The sequence below is a fragment of the Epinephelus fuscoguttatus genome, linkage group LG17 (assembly GCF_011397635.1).
Source record: "Epinephelus fuscoguttatus linkage group LG17, E.fuscoguttatus.final_Chr_v1".
In the NCBI taxonomy this organism is placed as follows: Eukaryota; Metazoa; Chordata; class Actinopteri; order Perciformes; family Serranidae; genus Epinephelus; species Epinephelus fuscoguttatus.
This window is the reverse complement of record NC_064768.1, coordinates 6,171,647-6,188,965: the sequence shown is the minus strand read 5'-3', so window position 1 is coordinate 6,188,965 and position 17,319 is coordinate 6,171,647. Positions and strand designations below refer to the sequence as shown.

Genomic DNA, 17,319 nt, shown 5'->3' with positions numbered 1-17,319 from the left:
CAAGAAAAACATTTGCGCATTTATAGGTTTTTACGGTTATAATGTCCACAAAGTCCCAGAATCCTCCGCGCCGCCGGCCGAGAAGGTGACAGGGGACGGTGAAAATGGCCACTGCCTACCTTACTCACCAACAGAAAGTGTTGCGGCTTTACAAGAAATCACTGAGACACCTGGAGTCATGGTGCATCTTCAGGTAAGAGGAGTTGTCTGTGTTCAACCTCCGTGGTGAACAGCGGGTAATTGAGCGTGACGCAGCTATATTATATCTGTTTGCTGTGGTGCTAAGCTAACCGCTAAGCTAATTGCTAGCCAGGTCACTCATTTCTCAAGTCTCGTCAGTTCCACTGCATTACAAATCATTATCAGCGCACACATTCTTTATTTAAATACCAATATATCCACAATGCTGTCCTGTTAAGTTTGAAAGTTATAATTGCTAAAGACAAGTGTTTCTAAAGCGTCTAAATCGATAACTACAGCTGTAAATTTACGGCAGTGAAATCAACGTTTACTTAAACTTTACTCAGTGTCAGTAAAGACAGTCTAATAGATGTAAATAGACTGAAAAATGAATCATGCGTAATGTTAATTACGGATGACACTTGTCATTTCCTCACCATTTTAAAAACACTGTAATTTAAAACTTATTGTTTTTGTCATTTGGTATTTTTTTTTTTTTTAAACATCAACTCTGCTCCACTTCAACCTTATAATTATACGTTTTTTGTTGGTTGCTGTCCAGTTTAAGTAGCCTAAAGTGTGGTAGATACAGGGATTTAATATTATTTTACATTTTATAAAGTACATAAGGTGTTAGTTGTTTTTATTCAGTTAACAGTCGAGATATAATGAAATAATTCACTTTAGATGTAGTCATTATACAACTTTAAATATCTTGATAAATACGGGCAGGTAAAAGAGAAGTGAAAAAAACTCAATTTAACCTTGACCCATACTGGACTGTTGAGACCAGTGTTTATATTCTATTATATTCTAGTTGTGCACAACATACAAATTTGAGCATTTCAGAGGTAAGAAGTAGATATATCACTGCTCTAGAATGCTTCTCATCTGCTGACATAAGTGCACACCAAACTGCAAAACATCCGCCAGTTACAGTTTCTCCGTTGTAAGTATTTTGTGAGTTTTTGTTTTATGTGATGGTAAACTAAATATCCTGTAGATTATATATAATAAAATAAAGTTTTTTTGTGTATTTCATGTGAAAGGTTGTTTCATAAATTTATATGTTTGTATTTGTCCTCATTCAAAGGTAGTCATAAAATTCTTCATTAGGCTACTTGAAACAGAACACAAGAAAAACTAAATAAACAACAACAAAAAAGCATGGGTATGGGCCTAATTGTTATATTAAACGTCAGTATCAGCCCAGAATTTCAAAATTGGTGCATCCCTATATCTGGACTCAATGGACAAAACATAAAATCTGAAGAAAATGATGGGCCTGCCATACTATTTTCTGCTATTTATAGACAAAATGAGTAATTAGAAAATAATGGGCAGATGAATTGATATTAAAAAACATAGAAGTTTGTAACTGCATACAAAAACATCATGTTTTTGTTTTTTTCATGGTTATACTGTATCTACATTTTTCTCTCACTAGATGTCTTGCAGTTACAGGAGACAAACGGGTCTCCTGTTGAACTGTCAGCTGTATGATTTAAAAAATGTACTTTTGGTGTTTTCCTGTTATAGAGACAAATACCGGTTCTATGCCTGCATACTGCGGGCTCGCTTCGATGAGAACAAGGGAGAGAAGGACATGGTGAAGGCCACCAAAATGCTGAAGGCAGGAGAGGAGGAGTTCTGGGCAAACCAGCATCCTCAGCCCTACATCTTCCCCGACTCTCCCGGAGGGACCTCCTATGAGAGATATGAGTGCTACAAGGTGAGACAGGGTTGCATGTGTTTTAACTGGATAATGACCATGATATAAGTTACCACTGGATAGAATTTTCTTTCTTTTCTCTCTTTCATTCCTAAGAAAAATAAGGATTTAAAAATTGGTTCGAAAATAAATAAAAAAATTGTTATTGAGACAGCAAGCAACAGAAAACAACAAAAGGGTTTTATGAGGCAACAAGAGGTTTATTGTTGCATCTTATTTCTTTATTTTTTAACCACAGTGGTATATATTTTTTTCTGTCGTATAAATTTGAGCTTCGTCTAAATCAAACTATCATAACAAATGTGTGACGGATGTTTTCGTGAAGGACTATGCAGTCTCTCCAGGGTGTTGCGATGGTGTGACTGCAAAAATTGACACAAATTCCACTAATGCCCACTGCAAAGGAAAAAAAGCCTAAAAACAAAACAACATGCATTGCAGTTTTTTTTTTTTGAGAAATGCAGATGTGAAATTTTTAGGTCTAACAAAAGTCTGCAAAATCCTGGAGGGAGTGTTGATGTAATGGAGAAGATGTTGCACTGTCTGTCAAGTTGTTACTGCTCTCTGCTGGACATGCACAGAGAGTGCAACTGTATTGTATCAACATCAACTTCAGTCAAATCTCCATCACATTCTGAGAAATTCTGTCTTCAGATGTCAAAAATATTTAAGAGAATTAACATAGTTTAATGCCAAGTGCACTTGTTCTTTTGAATTCTCATGACATTACTTGTTGCCAGATGGTCTGTTTTAACTAATTAGGAACAAAAAAAAGTTTTTCTTGGATGTGAAATGCTGACAATCCCAAAAGTCAGCCAACATGATTAAAGTCCTGCTTTGCTCCTGCAGGTCCCAGAGTGGGTGCTGGACCACTGGCATCCCTCAGAGAAGGCCATGTACCCTGACTACTTCTCCAAGAGAGAGCAGTGGAAGAAACTGAGGCTGCAGAGCTGGGACAAAGAGGTGCACACAGTTCACACACACGCATACGTCACCTCTTCTTTTTGCTGATCTTCAGTTAGGGTTGGGTTCTGAACTCGGTACTTCAACCGAATTATTTTGGCACTACCATGTACAGATTCATGTTAAATCTAGTGGTGCCAAATGTCGGTACCTCAGAGCGCATCTAGATAAGACCGCCGAGTTTAGACCAAAGTGCTGTGAAGGGCCCTGAAGCTGAAATGCCAGCCACGGAGCTCCAAGGCCACTCCGCCAGTTTCCCAGTGAGCTAAAACTTCCGTGATAGTTACAGTATCTGGTCTGATTTCTCTTCTGAATTATTTTAGTAAAAGCCTAATATCAATGTTAGACGAGCAGACACACACACACACACACACACACACATACACAGACAGACAGACAGACAGACGGAAACAGAAGATCAGCCCCATGAGTGATTAAAAAAGAGCAGAGAAGCAGAATTGTGTTTCAGTCTGCTACGTCATCCCTGAAAGTTGTTTTATTGTTATTATGGAGACAGTAAAGTACAGAGAAAAGATAACGTTGGGTACTGGTACAAAACTCCAGGTACTGGTATCGGTCAAAATGTGAACAGTACCCAGCCCTAGCAGACAGGAGTGCTGGGGCACAAAAATGTGGAGGGAGTGTTAGTTTGGTTCCAAACCAGCAGCAGGTAAAATTACTGTTTTGTTCAGCCACCTGAAAACAAGACCACCTATCATCATTAATTAAGATGTACACCATATTTAGAATATTATTCACCGCACTACCTTGCCATCAGATAGCGCTTTCTGATGGGAAACTGAAGTTGTTACATCACTCTCTTCAAAAGCCACTGAGTTAGCTTGTGCCAAAAAGTTTTCGCTCCTCCTGGGAGCTCCTACCTTCTCACCAAAGTTACATAATGCGAGAACAGGCGTTTGGGACACGGAGTCGGAATAAAACGGCACCATTCTCCCTTTTTAGAAGTCAGTGTAGCATCACAGTGATGATGAATCTGTTTTTTTTTAGGTCAAATGTTCCATAACATTGCTTTAAAGTGATTAAATTAAAAGAAAAAGAAATGGAACTTTTTCACTTCCCTGACATTGCATAGACGAAAAACATTAATGACTGAATTGATAATGAAAATAAGTGCCAGGTGAAGTTGGAAACTTTTGTGCCCTCCTGTTTGGTTCCAGGTTGCCCAGCTGCAGGCTGAGACTCCAGCCAGTGGCCCAAGGACCGAAGCCCTCCCTCCTGCCCGGAAGGAGGGAGACCTTCCCCCTCTGTGGTGGCAGTACGTCACCCGTCCCAGGGAGCGCCCCACATAAACACCCTCCACCTCGTGCAGTCTGAGGGAGAAACTGTCTCCAACACATGGCAACAGCAGCGCCTCTTAATGAATTACCATCTATCTGTAAATAATGTTGTCATTTCTGTGGAGGTTCCCCTGAGCAGGTTGCTGAGAAAACCACCTGTCTGAATTTACACTGATCCTTCAGAAATCAGTTTAACGAGGTTGGTGACTTTGGAAAGTCCTGTAGATGTATCAATTAATAACTGTTCCAGTAAATAAATTACATGATGTATCTTGTGTCTTTGTGTTGTTTTTTGTTTTCTTTTCCAAATCCCCTTATCTTCCTGTTATACTGGTGGTTCAGGGCAGTGCTGGCTAAGTGCCTGACCATTCGTGTGTGCGTTCTTATGCATGTTTGTTGCTGTGTGACAGATTGACACAGATGTTGCCATGTGGGGGTTTGCTTGGTCTGCAGTGGTGTTCGGGTGGGTGATGCGTGTCAAATGGCATCCACATGAATACTAGGACCCCAAGTTTCCCAGCAGAACATTGCATTGTAACAAGATGATCAATGTTATTTACTTCACCTGTCAGTGGTTTTAATGTTTTGGCTGATCGGTGTACTCTATATTCACAGGTCTGCTGGTCTCCTTTCTCCACCTAATTTTCTTCATTCCCATCAGTTTGAACATGAGTAGTATTGCTTTTTTGTTTGTTAGTTTGTTTTGTTTTCTTTGTTTTTGTCTTTTTGTTTTTCTTCTATATCCTCAATATTTCAGTTGAGGTAGTTTACAATAAATAAAAGGAGAAAAAAGGGAATAATTTGCCCAGAAATGGCATTTGAATATGTATTAATCAAGCTGTGTTGTATTGAATTAGTTTTGTAAACTTTGTTTTTCTGGCGTGCCGTCATAGAAAACAGTCAGGACATTGATTTATCTATTGATTGAGGACCAAGTTTAACAAAAGCAAACCTATTAAACATTAGTTTACAATCTGTCACACAACTCATGCAGTTTAATCCGAGTCTCATTCATCCAGTCGGCATGCTCAGTATTCCACAAACGTGCAAGTTTATTAAAACCTCACAATTTAAATCTGAACTGGAAGTGAATCTTCAATGGGCCTCATTCACAAATCTGTGCTTAAACTGTGCGTACGATCGTTTGACGCACAAATCCGGGATTCATCAACATTTTCTTACCCGAATTTGTTCTTACTCTGCGAACAAATTTACAACTGCCTCAGACCATGCGTACGCACAAATGAGCAAGGCCGAACTGACTTAGAAAATGCAAACATACCTTTTAAGTACATGCAGAGTCTATAAAACCACATTCATTAAAAAGAGATTTAATTAACATTAATTTACTAATATATTGGCCAAATGGATTAAATTACCATGAAATTGACACACGTTCACCCTCATCATTGTGACAATTAAAATACTGTAGCGACTGGGGATGTGACTGTGATAAATGAACTGTAAAATGTTGAATGGTCCCATTAAGGGCTCTACCCAGAATGCACAGTGTTCAGGAGAAGTGTTTGTTGTTGTTGTTTCGTGCGCTCTGAGAGGCATGTTTTTTTTTTAGTGTTCAATCTGCCTGTGTGTGAGTCTCATGCAGAAGAGTTTTGTTCCCTCGAGTCTCGGGGTATGTGTTAAGACGGCTTCACGTCAGTTGCAGGATGCCACGCTCAGTTGATGTTCAGGAACGACCAATAAAAGGGAGCTTTGAGTTTTAAGAAATCCGGTGTTGACTAACTTCCAAACTGCCGCTCGTCACAATATTAACAACAACATGAACAGAAAAACCATCACTCCATCAGCGTGCAGATGATCTGTAATGCCGACTGCCATATCCTTAAGGCTGCGGCCCGCTGGCCAGGAGGCACCCACGACTCATTTACTGAGCCGTAGCCGTAGAGCACACTTTTGGCGTGCTTAAGGGCCGTTGGATGTGTTTGGATCAGATACGGCCGGTGGAAAACTACTTTATACCTCTGAGAAGGTGTGCAAGATCATCCTGGCATGCTGTGTCCTCCACAATCTTACAATGACCCATGGCATTCCTGTAAGACCCGGCGCCATCACTTCTAACAAACTGTGAAATTTACTACTTCTCTCCTCGCGTAACCGCTTCCTTCATTCATGAATCAACTCTAGGCAAGCGGTTTCCTTATGGGGAGAAATGGGGGCGTGGTAGTATGCTGATTGCAGATCGCAGACACGCGCCTGTCAATTTAGAATGGTTCTGATTTACTAACATACTCGTGGTGAGAACAAAATTGGCCGGTGCGCAGGTGTCATAAATCCCACGGTGATTTTGCGTACGCACTTATTTTGTGCGCAAAGTAAGAACATTTCCACGCACATATTAGTGAATTAGGCCCAATATTAAAACTGGACGCCAATACTAAGGTTTTAGTAAAAAAATGTTTTCCATGGAGGCATGCAAGAAAAACAGCACATTGAACCTTGAAGCAGATGGGCTACAGCAGCAGAAGAACAGGAAACTGAGGCTACATTTCACAAGGGCTCACCAAAACTGGACAACAGAAGATTGGAAAAACGTTGCCTGGTCTGACGAGTCTGGATTTCTGCTGCGACATTCAGATGGTAGGGTCAGAATTTGGCGAAAACAACATGAAAGCATCCGTCCTGTTGTGCATCAACAGTTCAGGCTGGTGGTGGTGTAATGGTGTGGGGAATATTTTCTTGGCACACTTTGGGCCCCTTAGGTCCAACTGAGCATTGTTTAAACACCACAGCCTACCTGAGTATTGCTGCTGACTGTGTCCATCCCTTTATGACCACAATGTACCCATCTTCTGATGGCTACTTCCAGCAGGATAACGCACCATGTCACAAAGCTCAAATCATCTCAAACTGGTTTCTTGAACATGACTATGGGCTCTAGTTTCCCGGCGCAGCGCAGGGTGGCGAACCCCGCGCAGAGCTAGTTTCGAGCACCTCAACCCGAGGCGCGCTCAGTTCAGTAGTTTGTCAGACCGAGGTGCGCTGAGATGGGTGTGGCGTAGTGATGGTGAAATCAAAGCTTCATGAAGCATTGAACCACTTTGACACACCTGCTTCAAGAATGGCACACTGCTTCGAAGCATTTCATACAGTCAGAAGAGTGACATCTGCTGGCTGTGTGTCAGAGCTGTGTGTCAGGCCTCGCTCCCGGTAGTCACGTGATTGTGGGCGTGCCGAAGCAGGGATCGAAACACTGCCTCGGAACACTTGCGCTTCAAAAGATCAACACTGTGTCGAGCAAACTGGCTCGAGCATAACATCACTAGTGTGGCGGCGCAGCAGGGGGAGGTGTCAACACATGCAGCTTGGTGCAGTGAGTTTCTGCCAAAAGGCTTCGCTGAAGGTGCGCTAAAAGCTCGCCAGCTGAAACCAGGTCTACTGTCAGCGCAGGCGGAGCGCAGCTGGTGTAAGCCGAAGTTTGGCTGACCGGCAGACAGTGCGCACACATCACCAAAACCTCACAGGCAGGTTTCCAGAATGTCAGGCACATTAACGATGCAATAAATACCCACAAAAACCACTATTCAATGCAACTATCTGCAATCAGCACATAAATGTATCTCTGTATCGACTGTCCCGTCACATCTGATGTCAGATCAAAGGGGATTGGCACCGTTTGGAAAGTTTGGCACACGTAATTGAAACCCAACCTGATTTGATTAACACAGCTGCAAACTAATGAGCTCACATCCCTCTCAGCCAACCACAAACAGCCACAGCATCAGATAGGGAGTATATATTCAGCATCTGTCATCTCAGAAAAGTCAAAAGAAAAGAAACAGAGTGAGACTGCGAGAGAGAAAGAGAGAGCGCGCGCGCACGAGAGAAACGCAACATTGATTTACAATTGTGGTGACCTCCTCCCAGGCTACCTTTGCATCATCAGCCCGTGGAGGTCTGCTCGCAGTTCCGTATATTTGGACACTGCGAGCTTGGACTTCCCGGACCAAAACATCACTTTCCTCCTGGGAGAAGTTTGGCCGTCTGACGCTGCTGCTCTCTTCTGCCATGGCGAATTGAGTAAACTCTCATTACGCCTTCGCGCGGTGCATTTAAGGGCGAGGAGAGGGGCTCATTTGATTGGTGTGATGTGTGTAAAACCCACTCCACGCCTTCTCTCCTCCCTCTTTCTGACTTGCGCTGGTAGGAGGGACGGAGGTGGGAAAGAGGAGTAGCTGCGCCAGGCACATGGTGTGCCAAACTTGCAACATCCGACTGGCCACACCCAGTTGGCGAAGCACAGGTGCGCTGCGCCCCCGCCTCGCCCGGTCTGCGAAACTAGAGCCCAGTGAGGTCACTGTACTCCAATGGCCTCCATAGTCACCAGGTCTCATTCCAGTAGAGCACCTTTGGGATGTGGTGGAAAAGGAGATTCTCACCATGGATGTGCAGCTAACCAAAATCTCTGAGGAATGTTTGCAGCACCTTGTTGAATCTATGACACCAAGAATTAAAAAGGGGGTCCAACCTGGTAACTAGCAAAGTGTACCTAGTAAAGTGGCTAGTAAGTGTATACTTTCTGACTTCTCCACCCTGTATGTGGCTCTCTGCCACAATCGCATTGGTTCCTATTGAAAGTGTAGATCTTAAGAAAATGACTCACAAAAATAAAGTTTTATTGTTTTGAAGGCTCACCAATTTATCAAATAGCAGGACACTAGTTTCTAGCAAAAGTTATTCATAAAGGCGGGAATAGTTCTATTTGTTGGGGATTATTTTCAGCAGAGAAATAATACATGTTTGGTGCTCCTGTTAGCATTTACGGCAGCCTCAGACACACCACCTCAGTCGCTATGGTGACAAGCGTGGCCTGAAGTTGCGTGGTCGTATCATCATGGTGACGGCCTTCAGAGAGTAGAAGTCGGATTCCTTCCAGGAGAACCAGACGATGCCGTCTGGCCCGAGCAGGTTCTGAGCTTTCAGAGAGTAGTGCCCCCCCTGGTGGATAAACATTTAAACATTAACATTTATTTATATTAATGCACGGTCCTACCACACTTTGTGGTGTGTTCTTGCAGACAGCCGTACCTTGTAGTAGACGCCATTAAGGTTGGCGTAGAAACACTGGTGGAACCACCAGCCGGCGTGGCTGATCTCAGCACAGATGTTGCCGGTGTCTGGCGTGCTGAAGCCACGCAGGTCGTGGTACCAACCGAATGAGTCCTCCACCGTTCCACTGAAACCAGACACATGGAGGCGATACTGGTTCTCCTCGTTTTCTATCCTGCAGGAGGAGAAAACACAACCTCTTAATTACTGATGCTACACCTAACAAATCCACTTGCTTGACCGATCCCCTACCTGATCCCCTACTACCTGTGTCTATAACAGTTGCCTCTGTACATTTCCTACGGGCTCTAGGCTTGCTGAGATGAGACAGGCCTGTGCAGAATCAATTGCTACGCAATGCATGGCACTTAGATTTGCGTCTGACATCATTCACACAGAGGCAACATAACCTCACAAGATTGAGGCGGCCGCAGCTATTACAAGCCATGCAGCTGCTCTCCACCGACTGCCAGTTCCTGGGCACGATGGGAAACGCCTGGCTGTCAAGTGATCAAAGAGCTGATTGGCTCTTAGTTTTAACCACAAATTCAAATTTTCTGTGTTAATCGTTATATTTCATGCTGGATTGTTGGCTATTAGCCAGCTAAGTTTTATCTGTTAAACATCCTGTGTGGCTGACTAATAATTTGTGGTCTGCAAACTACAGGTCGCTTACAGATGGATCTAGCAGGATGTCAATATGTCTGTGACTTCCTGTGTATTCCTAACCTCCTTTTACACAGCCTGTTCATGGCCAGACTGTTGCACCGTTAATCTGCCTCGCCATTCTGTACAAAAGACATGGAAATGGGGGGACGGCGTTGTCTCACCTTTTAGCCGGCAGTAGAGGTAGTACTGCTTTGAATCAATGTCTGTGTAAAGGGGACTGCCGGCTGTTTGGGACAGGTGTGACGTTTTGATGGTGTGTTATGTAGGCGAATTTATTTGAATGTAGGTAACGTTTCTTACGTTACTTACATTCGAATAAATTCGACGAAGCATTGGAGTCCTGCATTGTGCGAACTGATTTAATTTTCTTTTGTATGCACTGTTTTCGGCTCAGCACCTGCCCATTTTTGGTTTGGATGTGCGTGTGGACTTCTTTGTATGTGTTATGTAGGCAACCCACTGCAGGAGATTTTAAAAAAGCAGCTGATAGCAGTTAGCAGCTAAATCAGGTGTGACTGTTATGTCACACCTGAGGCCTAAACTGTTACACATCATGCCTCTTTTGTTGCTATATAAAAGTACACACTGTGGTTACAATATGCCGATGTTTGCTTGTATAAAGCCAATGTAATGAAAGGTCTTCGCCGCGACAGTTCGGCCTGATCTTGTTCATTTCTCAGGGGAGGTGTGATTCACCTTGTATGAGCCTTCTCTCTCTACCTGTGTGTCTACCTGAAGCTGTGGTACAGAGCATGTCTGTGGGCGTGGCTCCAGTCTTGCAGGTCGATGCGGAGGCTGTAGTGGCCCTGGTGGGAGAGCAGGTGGAGTTGTTGGTTGCCCAGCCAGTGTTCTCCTCGCAGCTCGCCGAAGCCGTCGCGGTACTCTGACCAGCCGCGGTTAAAACTCACCAAGCCATCGCTTCGCCGCTGAAACACCGTCCAGCCCCCACCTGGGTCACACACGACACACGAAAAATTTACACACAATTTGGTAGACATATACATTTCTGATACTAACATATACATAAGGCCCCAAGCATGTTGTGAAAATATCCAATGTCATGTATTTTCTGGCATATATTCAATACACACACAGATATATTTTACAAACAGCTATATGCACTTTTGTGTCTGTACCTCATGCACCCACACATGCTGAACATACTGAAAGATTATACTGAATATAATGTGTGTAGATAGTGAGCAGTAACCAGTATGTGTCTCACCTTCGGTCTCCATGTCACAGTAGACAGGCAGGCTGGCACCTGGCGACAGGATGATAGTGTAAACACCAGAATGGCGAACGCCATTGTGATAAAGAGATGCACAGTCGGATGGACAGAAGGACAGGTGCTGTCCATCTGAGGGACAGAGACAGACAAGGGACAGGCCTTAACACAACATCAGGAAACACTCAGACGGCCAACTAACACAATGACACTGAAATTCTGATCCTCACCACTGTGTTGTTTGCATGTGTACCTGGTGGCAGTGTGTCTTTCATGCCCAGCAGCGGCGTGCTTCTGATCATTGTGCATCCTGTGTTGTGGCTCATGTGCTGCACAGTGGCTGTTAGGTTGCGCAGCTGCACCTGCAGCTCATACAGCAGTGCCCCGTGCACGTGGAGCAGTGTGTCAGCCTCGGCATGACGCAGCTCCAGAGAACGCAAGCGCTGCTCAAAAGTCAAGTTTGAACCAACAGTTTCTTCACCCTGAGAGAGAGAGATGGAGAGAGAAAACAGGAGACACTTCTGTAGGAGGTGTTGGTGATGTTTGTTTTGTTGAAAATGAGGTTTACCAAAACGGAAACACACAGTTAAGAAACAGTGAAGTTAAAACAATCTTCAGGGTTTGCACGTGGAAAATGCAGCATCTACAAACGCGATTGCTCTGACACAACAACGGAGGCTGAACACCCCCTAAAATTTCATAGAAGAAATGGTCAAATATGCACTATTGAATTTACATTAAAATAAGAATTTACATTGCATTAAACGTGCGCTAGGATGTGTTTAACATCATGACTATGATGTTCAAACCTCAGCTGTTTATCACCAGTTTTCAAACGTGACTTCCCTGCCATACATTCTCGTGTCAGCACGGTGGACGCAGAGCCTCCAAGCATGCTGAGCAGGTTTTTTTCATGTAGCAAAGTGAGACGGTCATTGGATAAATGCGACAAAATCATCACTTCCAGGGAGGCTCAGCTTCCCTGGGACCTAATGGAGCGGTAGGCGGGAGAGGACACTCGGTGTATGAATGACGATTGGAGGAATTTTCTAAAAGGCTGAACCCATTTGTGATTGACAGCGCTTGAAATACACACCGGCACTGTCGCATTTCGTGCTCAGTCCCATGTGGATATTTGTGAGTGGAGTCTTCTGACAGAGTGCCGTCTGGAGTTCCTTATTTCCATAAGCGATATAGCTCATTTTCACCGTTTGTACAGTACACACACAACACACACTGTAAATAAAGACATAAATGTTGTGTTATTGAGTTTGTACCTTGTTTAGTGTCGTAAGTTGTTTTGTTTGTTTGTTGAATCACAAAGCTGTAGTTGTGTTGTGTATGTGCAGTTGGTATGACAGGGTCACAGAACATTTTCTGCAAAAGGAGCAGAGGGCAGAATTCATAAATAAATGTGTGTTTCAGTAATATTTGAGAATGTTCAGAGAATGTTGCTATAGATAGCGCTGTTTGTTACCTGGGCCAGTGTTAAGGTGCTCCTCCTTTCGGGGAAACTTATCTTGAGAGAAAATCAGTTCTGGTGGTGTAGACACAGTTCAGGTGTATAAACCCATCTGAAAATCTTTGAGGTGTGTTTTGCTGTGGTTCTATGGCATGAGTGTGGTTGAAAAACAGCTTCAATTAAATTTTTCTTTTATAAGTTACTTCCTCGCTACAATATGACAAATTTTATGATGTAAACTTAAAGTGAGCTTCCCCTGTTTGAAAGACCAGCAGCTGCAACTGGTAGGCCTATAGACCCTTTTAGACATCACAATGATGTCATTCTTTCAGCTGGACATAAAACCTGCCTCTCCACCACAGTGCTGTAGGCTACATAGGAGTCTTAAAATGTGGTCTTGTTGTGTTATTGGGAGCCAGAATAGAAGGAGTCATGGCTCAAAACCAGCCGCCACTGGCCATCAACAAAAACAAAGACAACTATGGTTAAATGTGATAACACAAAAGGACTGGATAAATAATGTTATGTGTATTAAGGGTTATCATGTCCACCTCATCAGAAATTGGGGAGGTATTGAGAGGAATGTTCTCCATAACGCTAGTTTTTTAGCATCTTAGCTAACGTTAGCTTTGATAGCAAAACAAACTGGAGGAAACCGTTCCAGTGTCATCCTCCTTTAGCCTGAGTGTCAGACTGAAGCTCCCAGAACCTTCAGTCTGACATGGCTTCCATTGAAGGCGATTTACAAAGGGGGAGGGAATTTGATTTTTCCCTAACCAATCAGTAGAGATCAACGACTCACCCAGAATCTGACGTCATTAGTATCCATGCCTCGGGGGTGCCGAAAACAAGCGAGCATTGCCCGTTTAAAATGTCTCCGTCATTGTGCACGCCCAGCCACATCGCCGTTAAATCCAGTTTAGCAGCTTCCTTAATTTGGTCCTCCATTAACGCGAGTAGTGGCGAAATACCTCAATAGCATCGTTAATGTGGTCTGTAGGATCTGTAGTGGTCACCATTGTTGCTATCCTCACCAGTTACCCACCGGTGTACAGCTTGACATCAGCGTGGCGCTGATTGGCTAATCGCTAGACCCCCGGCGTTCATTGGTCCGTCCATCGTTTGGACGAGATAAATCGCAAATTCATAGAAGTATGCCAGACCAGTAATGCAAGCCTACTCAGTTGAGTGGGCGGGGTCTATGGTCTGGAACCAGGCTAGTCCTCCTTTGTAAGATTGGCATAGTAATCACCCACAAGCTTCCTGTGACATTATCCATCCACTGAGTGAGAGCATACGAGTCTGCCAGTCTGGTCCTGTTGGTCAGTGTTTACTTATTCAAGTAACACTTGCGGTCCCAGAAATTCAAATTTACCAATTTGTGCCAGAGTGCACTCCGGCACTGAATGCTCCACTCACATCATCTTCCTCCACTGTCTAAAACAAGCCAACAGAGCTTGCTAGGTAATATCTCTGGACAATTGTTTTGCCTCCAGCCAAGCCCCACCCACCAAAAAACGTTGTCGTGTTTACAACAACAATATTGTTGTTGTTTACTAACTCCAAAAGGGTCTATATAAAGATGGACAGCTCCTCAAAAGTAAAGCCAAAACACTTAAATCACCCTCTTGTGGCTGGCTGCAGTAGAGGTCATAAACCCTGCCTCCTCCATGTTAGCGGATATGGATAATAAAAACTCAAAGTGGACGTCAAATATATTTTTCCCAAAAAATGTTTATATCATTTTAGTAGTTCTTATCACACTGATGTATGTAAAGTAGTGTGTTTGTCTGATAAGTTTGTTTTTAAGTAGTTATACAATGTTATAAAAGGGGGCATGGTAACATGATGGACAGGTGTGTCTGTCAGTCAGTGTGCTTGGGATCAATGGCACTGCTCGCTCTACTTTCTGATTGCAACTGCATAGGCTCTGGCTTCAAATGATAACACCAGAAAATAAGATAGCAGCGGCCATATCCAGGATATTCTTGCTTCATTTTTGTACAATGAAACGAAGTGGGGAGGCGTCATCCACCTTTACGGTCATTGATTTAGACACTAAGATAGCTACTGCTCCTTACTAGTTAGCGTTTAGTGAAAGTACTTTAACGTTTGTTACTTCATTGTGTTCTTGGCAGGATTTAGTAACTGCCTCGTTTATGTGGTACAATAAACTGAATAATAAAGAAAATACTATGGAGATGGTGAAAAATAAGACCACTTATGTCTTTGCTTGGGTCGACAATGAGATGTAACTGTTACTGAAGGATAACACACGATTATAAGGTGGTCAAGATTCCCTCCTCTTACAAAGACAAATATTGGATTCAGTCCACAAGCCAGTAAATGGTTCACCAGTTACCTTTCTGGCAGACAACAGTGTGTAAAAGTGGGGAATTGTTATATCTAGTAGTTAGTAGTTTTAGCAGTAAAGCAATAAAAGGTGTCCCACAAGGTTCAGCAATCTTTCTGTCAGTGCTAGAATATGGTGATGTAATTTATCAGCATGCAGCAGCCTCCACTCTCATACCCCTAAATGCTGTCTACCATTCAGCCCGATTTATAACCAGAGACAGCTATGGCACTCATCATTGTTTTCTTTATCAAAAAGTGGGTTGACCTTGTCTTCTATGAGAAGGGACCAGCATTTGTTTTTACTATTTATAAAGGACTTCTTCTGCCCTCATATTTGACGTCACTTATTGGCTGGAGTGCTGTAACACATAACACACGTTTGCAGGATTGGTTAGTACTGCAAGTTCCTAGAACTAACACTGACTTGGGAACAATTGCTTTTCTAGTCTTTGCACCACACACCTGAAACAAGTTTCAATGTACTTTGAAGCTTGTATATATGTATATACATATATATACATATATATATATATATATATATATATATATATATATACTAAATACTAAATTGTACTTTTTAAATTGGTTGTTTTATGTTATTTATGTAGCCTACTCAGGTCTCTCTTGAAAATGAGATTTTGATCTCAACAAGATTTACCTGATTAAATAAAGGTTTATATATAGATGGCAGAAACCAGATTGGAAGTCATTATACGGGGTTCCAAAATGCTGTAGTATTGTGGATGCTAAGCACAAATGTGGTAATAACATGTATTAGTGTGGATATAGCCTGAGACTTCTGTCAGCAAACAATGGCACCATTTGAAAAAAAAAAAAGTCACAAAGTCAGACTGCAGTCCTAACTCAATTTTGACCAGCGGTGGCCTCGACACACCCCGGCCGAGAAGAATGCCTCTGGGTCGGGTAACTTAGGAGGATGCAGGGCCTCAGCCAAAAGGCCTAAAGCTAATCCTGTTAGCATTCAGGGTTAATGAGGACTTAGTGGGTGTCAAGACAGAGAGATAAAGACAGACAGATTAATAGAGAGAGAGCGGGGTTGTGTTTTACTTGGCTGAATTATCTTTTTGCAACGAAATACTACAGAAGTGTCAAACTACTCCTTTAAGAAAGTCAAGTTGTCATTTCAGGATAGCGGGACATCTTGGTACGCTCTTGGTCATGGTCATGGTGTTGAAAGTATTTTGTGAATACTTTCAACACATTCACCTCGCAAATGTAATTATTAAGGCATTAAATTAACACAATTTTGCAGCCATTGCCTTTGGTGAAGATGAAGACAAGTTCCTCCATTCCGTCAACATCACGTTATAAATAAACATTCAGGTAATGGATTATTGAAATTTGTGAACAGATTTATAATTGTCCACGTTCGCATTGCGATGAGTCTTAGAATTGATTATTTCCCCCACCCCTATTGCATATGCAGCTGTTAGATTTTGTAGATAGCGCCCTCTGGTGTGTGAAAAGAAGCCCCGTTCTCCCCCTACAAAAAAAGTCACAGTTAGTAACCTTGCATACAGCAGTGTACCTGCACCTCCAGGGCTTTGATTCGATGCCGGTGGTTCCTCAGCTCCTCCTGCAGCTCTGACATCATCTCCCTCAGCTCATCCAGCTGCTCCTTCCTGTTCTGGTTCTCGTGAAGCCAGTGCGAGATGTCATCTGTGCAGCGGAACATATCCGGGCAGCGTTGCTGCGACGTTCCCACGGGCACCGGAGGAAGTGTTGCCATCAGCCGGCACTGGCCACTAGACGTCAGCTGGCTGCTGTACTCGCCGCACTGTGTTGACGTGCTACCAACAGTCTGGTTGAAGGGTTGGTTGGTGCTGTTATTAACAGCAGTGTTGCTGCTACGGATCAGTGGCGGGGTGTCTGGGTGCAGGTCGGCATACGTTTCCAGGAGCGAGGAAGGAGGATGCCAGTCAGCGTCCTCATAGTTGTCCTTGTTTATGTCCCAGTTTGTTTCAGTGTTTGTGTCTGGCACTTCTCTGTTTGTTTGGATGTTCATGTCCAGTATGTCCCCGTTTGTTTCTGTCAGGATGTTGGGGTGTACATCTTCATTGTGTCCAACATCTGGGTGTTCATCAGAGGCCACAAAGTCACCAGTGAGTAGGACAAAAGTTAGTAAAATGGATCTCCACTTCATCCCGAACATTCACTAACTTGCCTTCCCTGCTTGGTACTGTCTTTTATCCATTTTTATCAGGTAAGGTCAATGGTAGACTCAGTCTCAATTATCAGATCAACACCAGACATCATAGCAGAAAGATGAGGTCCAGACTTCACCTAGAGTTAGGTTGAGATGTAGGCTGAGAGTCAAGATATCCAAAACAAAGTCCAAACAAAG

General features: G+C 43.2%; 2 protein-coding genes across 2 annotated transcripts; one reads left to right on the top strand and one right to left on the bottom strand.

Moving 5' to 3' along the window:
- The first annotated feature begins 37 nt into the window (after window positions 1–37).
- On the top strand, window positions 38–4,448 carry ndufb9 (NADH:ubiquinone oxidoreductase subunit B9). The gene is made up of 4 exons (XM_049601668.1): window positions 38–193; window positions 1,720–1,912; window positions 2,762–2,875; window positions 4,054–4,448. Exons 1-4 carry the CDS (start codon window positions 105–107, stop codon window positions 4,183–4,185), a joined length of 528 nt encoding a protein of 175 aa, XP_049457625.1. The 5' UTR covers window positions 38–104; the 3' UTR covers window positions 4,186–4,448.
- A 4,381-nt stretch (window positions 4,449–8,829) lies between these two features.
- Window positions 8,830–17,118, bottom strand: LOC125905195 (fibrinogen-like protein 1). The gene is made up of 6 exons (XM_049603087.1): window positions 16,504–17,118; window positions 11,391–11,619; window positions 11,135–11,269; window positions 10,642–10,858; window positions 9,220–9,415; window positions 8,830–9,129 (listed from the first exon to the last, which is right to left on the bottom strand). The coding sequence occupies exons 1-6, from the start codon at window positions 17,116–17,118 to the stop codon at window positions 8,983–8,985; spliced, it is 1,539 nt and encodes a 512-aa protein (XP_049459044.1). The 3' UTR covers window positions 8,830–8,982.
- Window positions 17,119–17,319: the final 201 nt, after the last annotated feature.